This window comes from Lytechinus variegatus, chromosome 10 (genome assembly GCF_018143015.1).
Source record: "Lytechinus variegatus isolate NC3 chromosome 10, Lvar_3.0, whole genome shotgun sequence".
NCBI lineage: Eukaryota > Metazoa > Echinodermata > Echinoidea > Temnopleuroida > Toxopneustidae > Lytechinus > Lytechinus variegatus.
The window spans coordinates 398,232-417,451 of NC_054749.1; the positions used below are offsets into that span (position 1 = coordinate 398,232).

Consider the following 19,220-nt stretch of genomic DNA (forward strand, 5'->3'; position numbering starts at 1 on the left):
CACCGCTTTCTCCTATTGTTTCCTAGGTTTCATTTCATTTTTTTTTCATTTGAAAAGAGTTATGATAAATACATTTGTGAATGAAATTATTTAAGAAATGTAAATTCATATTTTATTCACAATTTCAACAACAAGGCATACATAAAAATGTATGTACATGCAAGACATCAAAAGCATCATGGATTTAAAAACAGCAGTACAAAGTGAACAACATGGAGATGAATGAAAGAAGTTTCAACTAGTATATATAGATAAATAAAGGAAAATACAGGGGGAAAGAAAATATGAGAATTTAATCAGTTTAAATGAGATTTAAAATTATAATCAATACAAACAAATCAATCACATGTACCACCTGAGTTGTCTCCTGAAAGTTTCTTGGAACGAAGAGTATTCCAAGGGTTTGGACCCGTATAGCGAAAGGGAATATTGAAATTTAGTTGTGATCCACCTATTCCATTTGTTTAGCTAACAGGGAGGGGTTTGTCCTTTTCACTAATCCTCTGTGTAGAAAGAGTTAATTAGAGAAGGTCAGCAATCTTGAAGATTCAAGGTTATGTCCAAACACAGAAAAGAAACCGACATGAAACTCAGTTGGTGGGACTGAAGTGATTGTTTTCAGTACTATCTGCAACACCTACTTGGGGGAAGTGACAACTTAAGTCAAATTATCTTGAGTTAGAGTCATTTGAGGGACCAGCATGACTCCATAATGTTGTTATAAGCCATCGATGTGAGTCCACAGTGAAGAAAGAACACATACTTGTACCAAGGATTGTGACAATTTATTTTAGTGTTTCCTGTGAATTTCTCAACATGGAGATGCTTGAATTTGAGTTTGATTTTGATAATGAACTGGATTTGAAAGGAAGGTAAATATTGTGCTTGAGTTCCCCATTGTAAATGATATACGGTAGTAGTCTATAGGGTTTTAAGAATGTCGATTTATTCATCTGTTGAATTGAAATTAATATGTACAATTATATCACGGTATTAGTGTATCACCACAGTGTGAGTATGTGTTGTCGTGTTAACGACAGGAAAACTCTATTGAGAGATAAGAGTATTTCTGTGGGTAGAGTCTTTCATCATTTCATGGAGTATTGAATGAGACTAATCTGTTATATGGTTTTTTTTTTGTTAACTTTAGGAAAGATGAAATATTATAAAAATTATTAGGATTTGCCAAAACTGAGTGATGTAAAATTAGGTTCTTAGGTTCAGCTCTTAAAACATCTTTAGAGAAAAATGAGGATATAAGGAGTTGTAGGGATGGGGGTGGAGAAGGAAGAGAAAAATAATGAAGAGGGGGTGTCATGGGCAGGGTGACCAGACGTCCCGTATTTCCCGGGATCGTCCCGTATTTTGCTCCTTTGTCCCGGTGTCCCGACAAACCCTTCCCGGGACGCCTATTTGTCCCGTATTTCAGAAAATTGAACAAAATGTAGTTAATACATTTAAAAGTGACGAATTTTCTTTAAATAACCAACAGATGACGAAGCAGAGACAACAATAAAATCGATAACTAAACCTTTGCAAGTTCTGCGGTGATTTTCTTGCTAAACTGTACCCAATACATTGCAAACTGGCCTCCTGCCTGTGTTTGGCAGGTACTGGCTAGGCAATTAGGATCGGAGCAGATTCTCAATGGTGCAAACAATGACATGACAAACAGCTAGGTTTTCCACCAAAATAATCACAAAATCGGCGGGAAATTTGTATAATAATATTATGGATTCTCAGGTTACTGATTTGGAGATGTAAATGTAATCGGAGAAACAAGTTATGAGTTTTCATAACTAGATCTAGTTGTTTCAGCTTTCGTTGTGTATCATGCCGCGATGTCATCAAATTGTTAAGTTGACAATGCCTCACTGCGAAATTTTATTAATATCTGAAACATTTTTTTTTACTATACTAAAAAAACACCAAATATCAAGATTTTTTGTTAGATGATTGGATTGTTTTTTGTTTGATCTTTTCTATCCTTCTATATTCATTCTTCTATCCTCCCTGCTTGCCTTTCTTTCTATCCTTCTTTTTTTACCTGCCTTTTTTATTAAATTTCATTTTTTTTCATTTCCTTAATTTTTTTCCTTAAACTTTTCTTTTTGCTTCCTTCTCCCTCTCTTTCCTTTTTCGTTTCGTTCTTTCTCTCCTTCCATTATTTTTTTTTTCATTCTCATCCTCCCTTCATTCTTTCCTCCCTCTCTTCCCTCCTTTCTTTCTTTCATTCTTTATTTTATTTTTCGTTTATTCTTTTCCCTTATTTCCCTTATTCTTTCTTTCCCTCCCTAAATTTCTTCCCTCCTTCCTTCCTGTTTTACTTCTTTCTTTGTTTCTTATTTTCAAAGAATGAAGGAAACATGGCTTACCTCTTTTTTTCTTTCTCTCCTTTATTTTGTCTTTGAATTCACACATTCATTTAGCTTCTCTTCCTTTCTTTCTATATTCAATTCAAAGAATGATGGAAACCTTTTCTTCTCTTTTATTCTTTCTTTCATCCTTCTTTTATTCTAACTTTCTTTTTTTCCCTTCATTTTTTCTTTCTTCTCAATTCATCTCTTTTCTTTCGTCTTTTCTTTCTCTCCTTCATTCTTTCGTTCACCCTCGATCCTTTCAATTCTTTATATTTTTTCACAAGTCTAACACTGTGTAGTCTTCTTTGTTGATCTTATTTTGTCGATTGTCCCGTATTTCATTTTGTGAAATCTGGTCACCCTGGTCATGGGTGAGATATAATTCATAAGAAATGACAAATCTAACCAATAGCCAGCCAAATCCAACAAATTTCATTTTAAATATTTATGATGATATTCATGATGTCCATTTGTTTTGTTTTTCTATTAAAAAAGATGCTTGGAAGTGTACTGTTAAAAACAGCAAAGATGATTCATGATCCTTGTGAGCATGTGTTAGACACTGTTCTCGTTATACTTTCTAGAACTACGGTTTACTGGAAATCGGTTCAGGAAACCAAGTTTGGAAGATCGCTTTGCTAAAGTTCCCATTTGATCAGTGGTTTTCAAAACCATTTCACGTTAAGCGGTCTTGTTGCTATGAAAACACTCTAAGTTGGGTGACACGTTTCGCGCGAAATTGAAACCGCAGCGTACATGTAGGCATTCCACATACAGTGTGTGGAATGGCGCACTCGAAATGTGCAACGATCACTTCCCGAAGAACTGTTGTGTCCTCATGCTAAAACCAGTTTAATGAGGCAAAACTACATCATGAGGTGGTTTTCTGAAGAAGTTTGGAAGATCGCTTCCAAGACCACTTTGACCGTTCTCGGTACGTGTAAACTAGTTTCCACTTAACTAGTTTCCAGTAAACTAGTGTTAGGACAGAAGTGAGAATGGTGCCTTATAAACTATATGACTAGTATAGATCTCTAGCTGGTGCTGTTCAAATAGACGTAGGCATGCTCGCTTAGAATATAGAATGAAAGTTTATAAAGGAGACACTTAACTTTGAATGTCATGGACGGAAGCATTTGAAATTACAGGATCTCACAAACCCCCAAACATTTTAAATGTTAAACCTGTCAAAGGCAGCTAGTAAAACATTCTAATCCCTATTTATTACCATGTTCACTTTAATTTGTATATAATCGAAGAAGCGGAAGCACTTGAGGAATACATGTAGCAATACTACAACAAACGTTAGCGTCAATACTTCGTTATCAATTACGATACTTAGCCTTTTAGTTTATGTGACTGGGGATGATACGTGCCTCTACGCTTGTCCTCCCTGTTATATCTACCCAAGGAGGTGAGAGTAACGCCCCATCTATTAATGACCTGCTCAGATCAGGAAGTTCAATTAGTCAAGCTGTCACACTTTTCATCTCACTATACAGGTCTCTATACTATGCATCCATTTGATAGGAGTGGCTATTTACAGCTTTTTGGCAGCTTGTGACACATTTTGTAGTGTATTGTGACCTTCTTGGTTTAAACATGCCATAGTTCATTTGTAACTCCAAGCAGCCTTTTACTGCGATGATCAAATAGTCATTGGGGTTGATTATCTTTCTTGGTTGTAATTATTCTTGCCAAAAATAATTTACGGACTCATATTAAGTAAGTAATTTTTGAGTTGCCATTTTAATTTGTGAACTTCCCCCAAACTGGGCTATTAAATGCCTTCTTGTGTTTATGAAGGTTCATTGAGAATAACTTTGTTCTATGTGTCGTTCATGGCTACCCTTTAATTTAAGAATGGAAACATAAAGTGAAAGGAATAAGAAATAGAAATGAAAGCAGATATTTCAGCTTAAAGATTGGGCCTATCGCTGCTTTCAGTAGGCATGCATTATTAGATTGATACATTACTGTAAAGACTGCTTTAGAAAGGAAGGATGTAGTTAGGTGAATTGAGTGAGAGGTATAAGAGGAAAAAAAGAAGAAGAATAAAGAGAAGCAAAGATGAATGTGACAGACAAGAGTGAAGCGTACTTTAATAATGCTGACGAAGGCAGAAGGACATGTAAAGAAAAAATTAAATACAGAAGCGGATGGAAATGGGATGAAAAATGAAGATCTAGTAACCTTCTCCAGAAACGGTTGAGATGTGAATAGGAGATGTAGTAAGACAAGTGATCGGAACCAAGTGAAGGTGATACGATGAGCAGGTGGAAGAGAAGACTGTCAAGGGTCATGATTGCTTGGCCCAGAGGAATACTTATCAGCTTCCGACTTTGAAACATCAATCCAGACCTCCAAATCAAGCTTCTCGCGCGAGAGAGAAAATCATCGTTTGGCCTGCTTATTAGTCAGAATCTGAAGAAAAAAAAGTAGAGAGAGGGAGTCCTTCCACTTCCTGTGGGTGAATTGGAGTCGTTAAAGTGAAATCCGATTTCAAACCCTATCTTGATGATTGGATTGGGATGGGAGTTGTAGAATAGTATTAAGAATCGTGATAGGGATTTGTGGAAAGATGTCTTTGAGAGATATCATCAGTGGTAAGTGGTATTTCCAGTAATGTATATTGAATTAGACGTTGGAGAGTACAGCCAATTTGATGAAACAACGAGCAATGCTACACCTACATGTATGTATGCAAAGAAATGTAAAGAATGCCCATAGAGAGATTGATATTTAGAAATAGTGTTTGCAAAGACAGTATAAGGACCCCCCCTAAAAATGGAAATAATAGATAAATTAATTAATAAAAAATGAATTAATTAGAATAAGTAAATCATGAAATGGGGGGGGGGGTCTTTTAAAGTGAAATTTCGATTTTTTTTTTTTTTTTTTTTTTTTTTTAATTTTTTATGAAAACCCAATACTTAAGTGAATGAAAGGGTAAATGAACTACCTTGATGTATATTGTTACAAGACTGGTTTACTTTCTGATAAAACTCTCTTTTTGTGTACTTAAAGTACATATAAGTGCAACATATATAGAGCACTTACTATTATTATTTGTGAATGGAATCAGGTCTCAAGTTACTGTAACAGCAAAATTTTTCTCAATGGTTTCTAGACCGAAATAGACCCAGATGACTCACTCTTTATTTGTTTGAGTATTGGATGACATTGAGTAAAACTAATGTTTCCTCTGAGAGAGAGAGAGAGAGAGAGATGCATCCCAATACACTATCCTGTATATGTTTTCTAAACTCAATTAAGTGCTTCATCAAAGAATTCCCAGGTGAACTCAGAAATGAGGTAGGCCTAAATGTTCCATTTCCTGGCAGTCCTGACCATATGGATACATTTCATGAAGTGATCTGTCTGTGATTTTCACTGATAACCGTTATAAGCTACTGATATCCTTGCATCTTATTGGTTGGGTGGTTGTATGATGGTAAAAACCACTGTTAAGATGATTCTTGAAACACGTCCGTGTCTTTTCGTGTACATAGTTTTATACATACTTCGTTCCATACATTGGTTGTAGTTGTAGGGAATGTACTGTACACTACTGACCTCAATACTGGTCTGACAGTAAGAATTCTTTAAAAATTTCAATAAGAAGCAGAAGTTTGTTCTAAATTTTAAGCGTAGACCAGTTGTCAGTTGCACAGTGGCCCTCGGAAACTCCGGTTTCATGTGCAGTATGTGTAGAATGACAATCAAATTGAAAATTCGTTTAAAAAAACACTTAAAAGACGGCTGTTGAAGAAATTATTCATTATTCATTCATGATAGAAATCGACATGAAACGAAGAAACTGCATGTGGTACAAATCTACAAACACAGAATCCTATATCAGTGTATACATATCTACTCTAGATCAAAGGCATACTTTTTATCTGAACATATACCTTCCATCAAAAAGTATCAGTATTGTATAATAAGAAACAAGAAGTTTGTTATTAGAGATTGTTATTAATAGTTTAGAAAGTTTAGAATACATTTACTTTGCCCTGCACTCCTATCTAATATATAAATCATTGTTATTATGTATTCATGTTTCTTATGCAGAAGAAAGGATCTTGTTGAATATGGAATTCAAAGAAGATTAACAAAAAAAATTTTTGTATATGTATCTTTCTTAAATCCTTATGTGCTATGGAATCTTGAAACTTTGTAACAATATTTATTTCAATTGAAATTAAGTTAACTCCTTTTTCTGAGAAGTAAGCTTATATGCTGATTTATGCCTTTCTTATTATTTTTCTCTCTTCAATATGATTTCCTATTTTGTAAAGACTCATAGATAACCTGATTATTGGAGATGATAATGCACCAATTATATCAGGAATCTATGATTTAGCTTCTAAGTTAATCAAGACCCTATGGTCGGCCACACTTGACGCCTACGCTGACGGGGAGCGTTCTACTCGAATTTTGGCCTAATTTACAGCTCTCACGACCTTGAAGCGATGAGAAACTTCCTATACACTAGGACGATGAATTACCATGGTGAAAAAAAAGTTTAACAGATATGGAGAAGAAAAGTAGTGATGTTATGCATCCCACTGAGGAGCATGTGGTTGTCCTATCCAATTTATACTTAATGAATCTCTTTCTGACTCTTCATTTCCCTGATTTGATTACAGCCTTCAGGAATCATTTACAACAATATTTTGGTACGTTATCAGTTTTTTCTTTCTGTACGCATTGCACTGGGATGCGGGGTACCGACGAAGACATATACGGGCTCAGGGCCCGTGATTGCAGTTGAGATTTATATTAAGGACCGAGGGTATTTGTTTGTTAAAAAATACTCGGGAGAGAGGATGTAGCAATTGGTTTGACGCGACTGCGCAGATGCCTGATGGAACAGGACTGTTGAATAAGAATAACATCATTTTTTTTAATGTAAAAGCTCATGAGGGATGGGAGATATTGTCTGGAGGTCATTGAATCATTTTTCACTGCTTTTGATGGTCCATGAAATTAGTTTATTCGTTGGATTATCAGTAATGTGATTGAGTTAAAAGCAAACAAGTTCTGTCTATCTATAGATGCAAGAAGGACAAAAAAAACAGTCATAGCTATAAAGATATATCACTGTTTTTACAAAGCAGCACTTCTTACGCACAAATTTTCCAGGTTTTTTGTTTTAGTTCATAACATTAAGTTTTCACTATGATTCTGTTCCTTTTGATTAATCACATTATCAGAAACTTAATGAAAAAAAAGGAATGTGAAAAGTTAATTAAGTGCAATATTGAGGTACATGCAATTACAGAGATGAAATCAAATTATGCTTTTAATGTTCAAGGCAAGGTTGACCCTAATGAAAAGTTAGTTGTAAAAATACTGGAAAACATGAAAAATATTGGTTAAGCCTTGAGGAAAATTCATAAAAAGATTAAGAAAGTTCTGGTTATTAGAATTATAAGTTTTTTTATTTGTGATGTCATATACCCACAGTTATGTAATATTGTAAAATGCGTAAATTTTAATTCTAACATGGTTCGCGATGTTTTTTTTTTCATTTCAGAAACAGGTTTGAAATGATTGTCTAATGATGTACTAAAAGGTACAAAAAAAAACTGTTCTTAAATTTTTTGTGTGAAAATGACATTTCACTGATTAGTTACTTTCTAAAATGGGTTTAAGTTTAAGCCAATAGTGAGTGTGTATGCAAGTCACATGTTCGAAATTTGCAACCAAATACAGTCATGTAAAGCGCCATAAACAGACTATTTTGCATATTATTTTTCAACTGAAAAGATTTTGCAAAGGAAAACATGTTACTACTTGGAAATTAGAATTGTAAAAGTATTTGTATTTTCTGAAACATTTCAAGGACTTCTGAAAACCTCATTTTGTTTCAAATCCATTTCGAATGCAGCTCTTAGTGGTAAAATTTAGATTCTATTCTTCTTTGTTGTTGTTACTGCTTTTGTTTATTGAAATTCTTACTACTTTGCTTGTTTGGTTGATATTGAAATCTTTATGATTCTTGCAATCTAAAAATTTGATTGGACGATTTTCAGTAAGGAATGTTAATAAGGGAGTAGCATAGATAGGCCTATTGGGTTTTTTTTCTACCTCACTCAAATCCCATTCATTATTTTTGTCCAAATTTTACAATTGTTAAGTCTGCTGTTTTTTTTTTATTATGGAATTATTTGATTGATTTGATCTTGCTGTACTGTGTCTTGTTTGTATTTTAGAGATGTGAAATAAATGAATTTTCAATTTGAATTTGAATAACACTCAAAAGCTGTTAAGACTGGTCACCATGTGGTAGTTTGGGAGCCATATGTTATTTTGCCACACTTTGTAACTGTGGCAGGAAGAATATCTAGTACCATCCAGACTTTGTGTCAGCGCTGCACTCCAACTGGGGAGTTGAGTTGACAGAGACAACTGTGGCAGCCTTCAACCGACGTCACTGCTATTCGTAATAGCTATTGTCATGACTAATTGCTACATGAGAAAAAAAATGTTCCGATATCGCTCCAAGTCATGAAAAAGCAGTAAGAATGAAAAAAAAGCTATAGCCAGGAAAAGTGAAATGACCGATAATAATAATGACCACCTGAGGGGTAGCCTGGGTAACTCGGATGATAAAGGAAAGAAAATAGTTGGGGAAGTTTGGCTGCAGCAACCGCTCCAGCGTTGAAAGGGAAAGACAGGGAGACTTGTGGGGGAAACTTGGCTTGGTGTTTGGTGGGTAGGGGAAAAAAATCTGAGCAGTGACTTCCCCTGCCTGTTGGCCAAGACAGCCAGCCAGCGTGTATTGCTCATGTTTGGTGCAGTCTGCTTTGTCGACTTGGAGAGGACTGTGAGGTCACTGTATTTCTCCTCTTCGCGCTCTATGGTGATGAGTTTCTCATTGCTGCAAACCAGTTGAAAGTCGTCTTTTGAATGTTCTTTTTTTCCTTCGCTTGGCTTTTGAAAGCAGGGAGATGTTACCCCATCAGTCGAGTTTGATCGTATGCATATGGACACACACTCCCAGGGCAATATGGTAAGTTAAATCCTTCAGCCCCCGACAGCAGAGTTCAATTGTGGGCAGAAAACCATTCCGGAATGAGACTCCTACACATTTTTTTCATCTGTGCAAAGACACATATTATTAACTGCACAGCGAGTGTTGATTTCTGACAACCCAGCCACTGTAAAATGTGGCTTTTTTTTATTAAAGAACATTGTAATGGATTGTATGTCAGATGGGTTTAAGTTGAAGGAAATGAACGATGTTGCCTAGGTTGCTATTAGCTATTATGTTCAGTGCAGTAGGAGGACCATACAAGGATAGTGTCTCTTAAACAAATTGTTCTTCCGTTACTTGATATGATCTTCCTTATTGCCAGTGGCTGCTCTGTTTTTTTATATTTTCTGCTAGAACATCTTATTCCTTCATTTATTCTTATAAAGTGTAGGCGACATTTATCTTAGAAACTAGTGCCACACACTAACATACTTCTGTTGTCACACATTTTACCAAAATATCTCTCTTGTATCCCAAGCTCATGCTCTTTATGTGGATAGACATTAGTTTAGTGGAGTATATGCTTTTTATTTCAATTCACCATGAGGGCAAGACTTGGAGATAATGTCATGTTGATTTAAGAATAACTTAAAGGTCAAGTCCACCTCTGAAAATTTTGACTTGAATCAATAGAGAAAAATCAGACAAGCACAGTGCTGAATATTTCATCAAAATCGGATGTAAAGTAAATAAGGTTATGACATTTCAGAGTTTCGCTTATTTTTAACAAAATAGTAGTATGATCGAGCCAGTTACATCCAAATGAGATTTGATGATGTCACTCACTATTTCTTTTGTTTTTTTATTATTTGAATTATTTAATATTTCAATTTTTACGAATTTGGCAATTAACACCTCCTTGCCTGAAGCACAAAATGTTAAAATAATGGAATCCACATATTCAGGGAGGAATGAAACTTCATTTCACATGACAATGACAAGAAAATAAAAATAGTTCATATTTCATATAATAAAATACAAAAGAAATAGTGAGTGAGTGATGTCATCAGTTCCCTCATTTGCATACCGACCGAGATGTGCATTAAACTGTTTTGTGAAATGAAGCGAAACTTTAAAATGCCATCACTTTCTTATTTTACATCCGATTTCGAAGAAATTTTCAGTGTTATGCTTGTTGAATTTTTCTCTTTTTATTCAAATCAAGTTTTTGTTGGGGTACACTTGTCCTTTAAGCTTGGTGTGAAGAGGCTTGGTTTTATCAGTTTAGATACATAAGTTTAAAGCTAAATGAAAGTAGTTGCAGTAAAACACTGATTTTGTGAGAAAATCTTTAAAACCAAACTATCATCGTGGATCAAGATCTGGTACAGTTACAACTTACATGTACATAAACTGAAATTGTGAAATCATAAAATCTAATTCTAAGCTGAAAACGATCACACTGAAGATCGCCAACACAGATAGGCATACGTGGGACAGTGTATATTATTATTGCTAGAATAAAGACCCGACAGAAGTGCCCGAATCCGCACTTATTTTGCTTATTTCTCAGCAATTACACAATTTCTTCCAGAATCCTTTGGTTTGTATCAAGCAGCGTGAACTTTAAAGATTTCTAGGATGTTATTCCTTGAGCGGTTAAAGACAGAATTCTCTAGACCACTCGGTGTACTCGAATGCAAGGGATTAAAGTTTTATCATCCAGAAAGTGTGTTCACAGTTCAACCATTAACATGTCCTTTTCTTGACTTGCATGTGCACCTTTTTCAACAATGGTAAACTTCTTTGTTTCTCTTACTTGAGTTGGGCAACATCAATTGAAACAAAAGCCTCAGAGGGACGAGAATAGGTCACCTGAACTTTGAAGAAGTACAGGACATGGTTCTCTCCTGGAAAAGGAGCGGCCATCTTGAAGCAATCCTTTCATTCCTGCCCTGGGCCAAGAGGGAATTTCTATCTGCCATGATTCAACACTTTCAGGTGTACTATTACAAAGGAAGGCTTAACAACTCTCATCCCTTGGAGACGTGGTGCATTTATGTTTTAAAACAAATCTACAATCTTCAACACTCAAAGAGGTGGTCATTTGTTGTTGGACAAATTAGGACAAATGAAGAACAAATGGCTTTCTGTAACTCCTGTAATTGAGCTAAGCCATGGAGACAGTGTACTAAGTCAAGAAACTCTTGTGCCGTGTTCTGGTTTAGTCATACATGTACTCTTATTTAAATGCTCATTATGACCCAGATATCTAATTCTCTGCCTTTGTTTATAGGAATCTCTCTCATCATCTTCTTTGTTTCTATTCACTTCGTTTTATTGTCTCACCTGCGAAGCAAAGTGAGACTATAGGCGCCGCTTTTCCGACGGCGACGGCGGCGGCGGCGTCAACATCAAATCTTAACCTGAGGTTAAGTTTTTGAAATGACATCATAACTTAGAAAGTATATGGACCTAGTTAATAAAACTTGGCCATAAGGTTAATCAAGTATTACTGAACATCCTATTAGAGTTTCATGTCACATGACCAAGGTCAAAGGTCATTTAGGGTCAATGAACTTAGACCATGTTGGAGGAATCAACATCGAAATCTTAACCTGAGGTTAAGTTTTTGAAATGTCATCATAACTTAGAAAATATATGGACCTAGTTCATGAAACTTGGACATAAGGTTAATCAAGTATCACTGAACATCCTGCTTGAGTTTCACGTCACATGACCAAGGTCAAAGGTCATTTAGGGTCAATGAACTTTGGCCGAATTGGGGATATCTGTTGAATTCCCATCATAACTTTGAAAGTTTATGGATCTGATTCATGAAACTTGGACATAATAGTAATCAAGCATCACTGAACATTTTGTACAAGTTTCAGGTCACATGATCAAGGTCAAAGGTCATTTAGGGTCAATGAACTTTGGCCGAATTGGGGATATCTGTTGAATTCCCATCATAACTTTGAAAGTTTATGGATCTGATTCATGAAACTTGGACATAATAGTAATCAAGCATCACTGAACATTTTGTGCAAGTTTCAGGTCTCATGATTAAGGTCAAAGGTCATTTAGGGTCAATGAACTTTGGCCGAATCGGGGGTATCTGTTGAATTACCATCATAACTTTAAAAGTTTATTGGTCTAGTTCATTAAACTTGGACATTACAGTAATCAAGTATCACTGAACATCCTGTGCGTGTTTCAGGTCACATGTCCAAGGTCAAAGGTCAATGAACTTTAGCCGAATTGGGTGTATCTGTTGAATTACCATCATAACTTTGAAAGTTTATGGATCTGATTCATGAAACTTGTACATAAGAGTAATCAAGTATCACTGAACATCCTGTTCCAGTTTCAGGTCACATGATCAAGGTCAGAGGTCATGTAAGGTCAATGAACTTTGGCCATGTTGGGGTTTTTTGTTGAATAACCATCATATCTCTGTAAGTTTATTGGTCTAGTTCATAAAAAGAGGACATAAGACTAACCATGTATCACTGAACATCTTGTGCGAGTTAGAGTAGTATGCAAAGTCAGCACTGCTGCTATATTGAACCGCGTGATGCAGGTGAGACGGCCAGAGGCATTCCACTTGTTTTTTCCAAGGAACTGGTTATAAAAGTTGAAGTAATCCTTGTTCAAAATTAAAGTGTGTGTAACTTGGCTTTATCTGGTTCCTGTACATCATGACTAATGTTTTAGGAGAGGTATATAATCAATGGATTGGAAATTCTATATATTTTGTTCGGAGTGGAAGCTAATTTAAGTAAAACAAAAGCGTTTTACTGAGATCAAGATTTTATTCGGATATTAGTCATTGGTTTGATATTGAAAAAAAAAACTTACCGTACATGCAATTGCATATTTTATACAAATTTCTTTTTTTTTTACTACTAAATTGCTCCCAAGCATTTACTATACTTGTGATATTGTGAATGATTCAGAATGAGACATGATTCATGTTGATTTTTAAATGTATATCCTTTGAATGTTATCAAACTGAGAATAATATTTGAAATAACAATTTAAGGGTGACCCAATATAGTGGGCAACCTGTTCTTATTGCTTATCATGTCATAGCAATTATGACATTATTGCTTCAGGATTTTAGGGCCTCGGCGTAAAGACCGTGAAAAGATATGGCTGGAAGGAGGGGTGGATGTCGTCATGCTACCAGACAAAAGGAGCCCTTTCTCTGACAATAAACCTGTCTTTAGGTGTATTTTGACAGCCTAAATTTCTTGCCAGTCACTATCACCAGTAGATGACACCAGTGTCTCGGATGAGACTCCCAAGGGACATTGACCAAACAGAAGAGTGATAGCCTCGGGCAACCTGACCTTCAAATCCTGTATGATGTTTCCCATGAATAATCTCACCTTTTTGGGATTTCATATTGTTCCCTTCATCTTTTCTTCTTCAACACTTGCATTCAGGTTTCAGTTACACTGTATCAAGTAACAGTCATCTTAAATGCGCTGCCATCAGAAAAATAGTGATAGCATTTTGATTTCTCTCTATCATCATCATTACAGTTCATATGGCTATAGCAAACAAATTAATTCTCTTCTTGATTTTTAAAGCTTAGAATAAGTACACTCTCCAGGGAAAAGTAATACTTCAATGTCAAAAGCTCACTTGGTATCATCCAGAACTTTTTTGTACAAGGAAACAAAATGGAAAGTCCGATGACTGGTTAAAACAACTTTGATAACGAGAGAATTGTGTAACAAATGAAACCATGGGATCATGTTTTCAAAGCATGCTTGTGAGTTCGCCATCGGTACTTCGGATTCAGAGGGCTATTGCGCACTCTCGGGGTAGTCGGAGAATGACGGAAGCTCATAGCACGATGGTTTCATCCCAACCCCTTGCTCACCATCGAAAGTTAGTGGCAAGCTGGGATGAAATACAATACGTCATTAATTTACCCAACTAACATTATTCTTTCCTCTTTTTTTTGGTGTGGATGGTGATTCATTTCACCATGTGTTTGTATTTTGTTTTCTAAACTCCCCTATAAAACAGGTGGATAGACAGTTATCCTTGACCATGAATGAATAATAGGGTGCGTTCACACGTCCTTTGTCAAGGCAGAATAAGGGGTTGTTGGCTCAGTCGGTAAAGCGTCTGCCCGTCGAACCAAAGATCGTGGGTTCGAGTCCACCCTGGGCGGATGACTGAAGCCAGTGCGTTGTGTGTAGACGTCTCTCCCCTGTTTCATAGATGCAGGCTATGTTACAGTGGAAAACACTCCGTCCCTTGGATAGGATGTTAAATGGAGGCCCCGTGTAGAGGAGAATCACCACCTTTGCATGTTAAGAACCCACTGCACTATTCGAATAAGAGTGTAGGGGGAAACCCCGGTGTAGTGGTGGTCCACCTGCATTTCCCAACCAGTTATTGGGAGGAGAGACCTGTGGGTTACAGTTCTGTGTGCGCGCCCTTCTTGGCGACCCAGATTGGCTGGCTCCTCCAATGCGCCTTTGAATGTCTTTGACAGATATATGGTGCTATACAAATGCTGTGCATCATCATCATATATTTGCAATCAATTGCAAGTTTCTGATGCAAATTTATGAGTGATAGATCTATTTTAACTGAAGTATAAAATCAATCTTGGTTCAAGAAGCAGACCTTTCAGTTGATTTTAGGACCTGAAATTGACCTGCAATCAATTGCAATTTCTATGGAGAACTGAAATGCTTAGGTGAATGTTGGCATGCTACTTGTACTTTAACATGAGGCGAGTGTTCATATTGTGAACCACACTACCTCGAAGAGAGTAATGTATTACGGTATGTTGCGGTCTCAATGAACCAGGAACAAGTTTATAATGACATTTTAACATATATTTAACATGTTATGTTGCATTTGTGCTTCCCCAGAAACCGTCTATTTCTAGAAACCATTATGTTAAAAGAGTGCATCTAACATTGTTGTTTGAATGAAAATCAGAAAGGACCCAGCACTGATGAACTAAACACGCACCAAAGCCTGACTTAAGCTTGAAAATGAAAAGCATGAACACACCCATAGTGCCTTCTCTAAGAATATATATAATTTCCTCATCTTTCCTCTTTTCTCTTGAATTCTGATGATTGATTTGGAATTACGTATCACTTTTTTTGGTAGAAACATATTTTTATAATCTTATTTTCATGAGTGTCATATGTATATCCCTTTCATAGGGTATGTCATGTCCTTACTCTGTGTGTGGTCTGAAATGCCTGGAAATATTATTAGATACAGACTTTGAGAAGCTATCAGGTCATATTTGATAGATAAATGCACGAGGCTTCACTTTAGTGGGATTACTTTTCATTGTAAAATTACTCTCTATTGTGACAATTAATTTCACTACGAGATCAAATTTGTAAGTGATAGCAAAGTGCTTGAAGGCAAATCCCATATTACAAGTCATTTGATGACTTGGGTTTGTTAACATTAGCTGTAAAACACAGGATTTCACAGCATTTTTTGAAATCCCCTGTCATTTTTAGAATAGAAGGTTTTGAAGAAAAACTGCTATAAAGCCACATTCACATTTTAAACTAGGCACTGCCAATCATGGCTCACACTTTTCTGAAAGATTAACCGGTCACTTTACAAACTTTTGATGTTATAATAATAATTATATGCTCCATTTATAAAGCGCAGCTACTAAAAGTATAATTGCATATACTCTACTGCATTTGATGCTTGGTATCATTTTAATGCCCCGGCTCAAGCTGAGCTGCCATATAGTGGCTAAAGTATTCAAGGAATAAATCCTTCCGGGTACCCATTCACCTGGGTCAAGTGCAGCACAATTTGGGTATTTCATGCTGAAGGAGAACACGCCATGGCTGGGATTCGAACCCACGTCCATCTGATTAAAAGGCCTGAGTCGTAACCACAAGACCATGATGCCCCCATAATAAAACTCATATTCTTTACATGTACAAGTATTTAACATGAGTTGTTCCAGACAAGTTTCAGAAGCAATACAGAAAATTTTAAAGCTTCAAAAAAGGAGGGGGGGGGGGAGAATACTTGAGATCATCTTTGTCAAAACATTTTAACAAAATTGTTATTTGGAAAAATAATGAAATTTATTTGGGTTTACATTAAAACAAAAATTCTAGAAGCCTAAATTCAAATCCAATGAATAAATCAAAACAATAAAAAATGATTGATATTAATGCATTCCACTGGTTATGAAAGTTTTCTTCTAAAGTATGAATAATCTCCCGTGATAACATTTGATGACATGTTATTTGATATTATTGGGATTTAGGGTACATCTATTTTGGTACATTTATAGCACTACCAGTTACACACTTTCATTCAATTATGATACTAAGTTTTAACACAAACTCTTTCAGTAATTTCTACATTTGCAAGTAGATGTGACCCTAGATGTAACAGTTCATGTAGGAGTCCCAGGCTTGTCATGTCCTTCTGTTGACGTCATCCCTTTGAGATGGGAAAGAGATGGAAATACGAGAAAGAACATGACAGACACCATAGCATTCACAATTAACACCCCGTGTATTTGTCATCGTCCATGAACGCAATCGGGGCGACCGCACACCCATATTCCCCCTTACACATGCTCACTCATCCTCGGTGTTCAACGATCCGTGTTATGCACCGGGATGCTATCACTGCCGCTTTCACGTAGGGCTTGGATCGGTTCTCTCTATCGGAGTCTTGTCTAGAAATTGAGAATTGTTGGGAGGCTAATAAAGGAGTTTGATCGTCGTCGGTAACCCTTGGATGCGGTTGTAACATGACACGGTGTTTGCCCCCCTCACTCCTGATCAGGGCATTAACCTAACTTTAGATACTCTTGTTTGGACAATCTGTTCATTTTGATAACTGTGGTTTGCCATGTAGCTGCATATATTTCAGCATCTTGCATATACCTCTACAGTTTCTTTATCCCTTCCAACTGTACATTAGCTTTAACAAAACAAAAATGTGAGAAAGTGTAGGAAATGTACTAAAATGTGCATGAAATACTTAAAATGACTGTTGACTTAATTGAAATTTGAAGTTTTCCAGGGATTCTTATTCTTGATTTTAGGGATATATAAGATGTGGATATACATTGAACATCATATTGGGATAGGTTACAAGATTAAGCTTTATTTTGCTTGAATGATTATGTAAGGATTGTTCATATAAAAATTGGAATTGAATGAAGTTTGGAACGCTCTATTGTAATTTTTAGATAAGAAACTGGAGTGTAGAAGCCATCAACAGGTTGATTAGAAACACTTCTCTCCTCCAATATATTGCTTCGTCTCACCTCCACCATGCTGCTTCGCCTCACCCACAACATGATGTGCTTCTAGAGGAGCATGAAGGCATTCACCCTTTCTTCCTGAGGTGCATCTTCAAAGAGCCCCAGCAGGGCATTGAACCATGAATCCTCTCAGTCAGGCGTGTGTTAAACCCCCTCAGGACAGACATTCGTGGGATCTGAATCCTGACAAATGCTCATTAGCTTGCTGACAGATGAGTGTTTGTTGCTTGGGAGAGATATTTTCGTCTATCTTCTTTCTTTCCAATGAGAAGGGATTCATCAGTGTAGTTTTTGGAGGGATAGACCAAGTCGATCTAGAGTAGGAAAGCAGGAGGGATATAATAGGAAGAGAGAGAGAACACAAAAAAAAAAGAGATGAAACATCAAAAAGATATAAGTATGAATTTCAACCAATTGGAATCCCACATTTAAGACTTGCCTTTGATGGGATAGAACAGTTTGTAACCTATAAGGTTGAAATACATACATGTGCACCCTTCAAAATAATTTGATCACTCAATTAGTTTTTTTTCTTTCTATTTTCACTGATAACTGGCAATTAAATCTATTTTTATACTATTATTCAAAAGAAAAATAAGGGTATTTTTAATTGATAATCTTTCAGAAAATCATCGCACATCCCAAACATATTATTTGATGTTCATACCGTACATGCCAAGAAGACTTGTTTAATGTATCTCACGATGGGTTGTCAAATTCTATTTACCTTTGAAACATTTTCAAATCAATATTTCAAAATTTGATAAAGTAAGACCTTTTCTATCAAAGTATCCCCTTGTGAATAAATTGTGGGGAAAAACAGGCAGCTAGGATGTCACTTTGCACTTTTTATATTACAAACAACTAGAACAAAGAGACAAAATTGTCTCAGTATTGATCTAAAAAGGCTCCTTTTTATGTGTTTTTGATGCCTTGCTGATTGAAAGTACATCGATGTCTATGAACTTAAAAAGTATTTGTCTGGAAGTCTCAATTAGAGTCTTCAAAGTTCAAACTATCTTGGAATAGAGATTCTTACCTGTCTCCTTATCGATTTGACCTTGTGATTTTCAGTGTTTTCAAGGAGCATGCCAAGGCCTTGTCATCTCATGTACTTTGAAATAAATCTCAAGATGCCTCTCTTTTTACGCAGGACATTATCCTACCATCAGACTTGTTTTTATCTAGGAGGCTGTTCTCACAATGCTCCTCAAACTAGTTTAGTGGAAACTAGTTTAACGTGTAGTGATAGCGGTCTTGGAAGCGATCTTCTAAATCAGTTTGGAAAACCACCTCGCGATGTAGTTTTCAAGATCGCTTTGCCTCGTTAAACTGGTTTTAGCGTTAGTGAGGACACAACCGTTCTTCGGGAAGCGATCTTCGCACATTTTGAGCGCGCTACTCCACACAACAGGTGTAGAATGACCGTGCTGCGGTTTCGAATTTCGCGCGAAGCGTGTCACTCCACTGAGAGCGTTTCCATAGCAACAAGAGCGCTTTACGTGAAGTGAGAACGCTAGCAAAGCGATCTCCCAAACTGGTTTCCTGAATCGGCTTCCAGTAAACT

The 19,220-nt window shown here is 36.3% G+C and overlaps 1 protein-coding gene across 1 annotated transcript in view; it reads left to right on the plus strand.

Moving 5' to 3' along the window:
- The first annotated feature begins 407 nt into the window (after positions 1-407).
- The window catches only part of LOC121422553, a 39,115-nt gene continuing 20,302 nt past the window's right edge, over positions 408-19,220 (plus strand). The window contains exon 1 of the mRNA XM_041617697.1: positions 408-872. Within this exon, the coding sequence (XP_041473631.1) occupies positions 817-872 (56 nt within the window). The 5' untranslated portion in view covers positions 408-816. The remainder of the gene's footprint in view (positions 873-19,220) is intronic.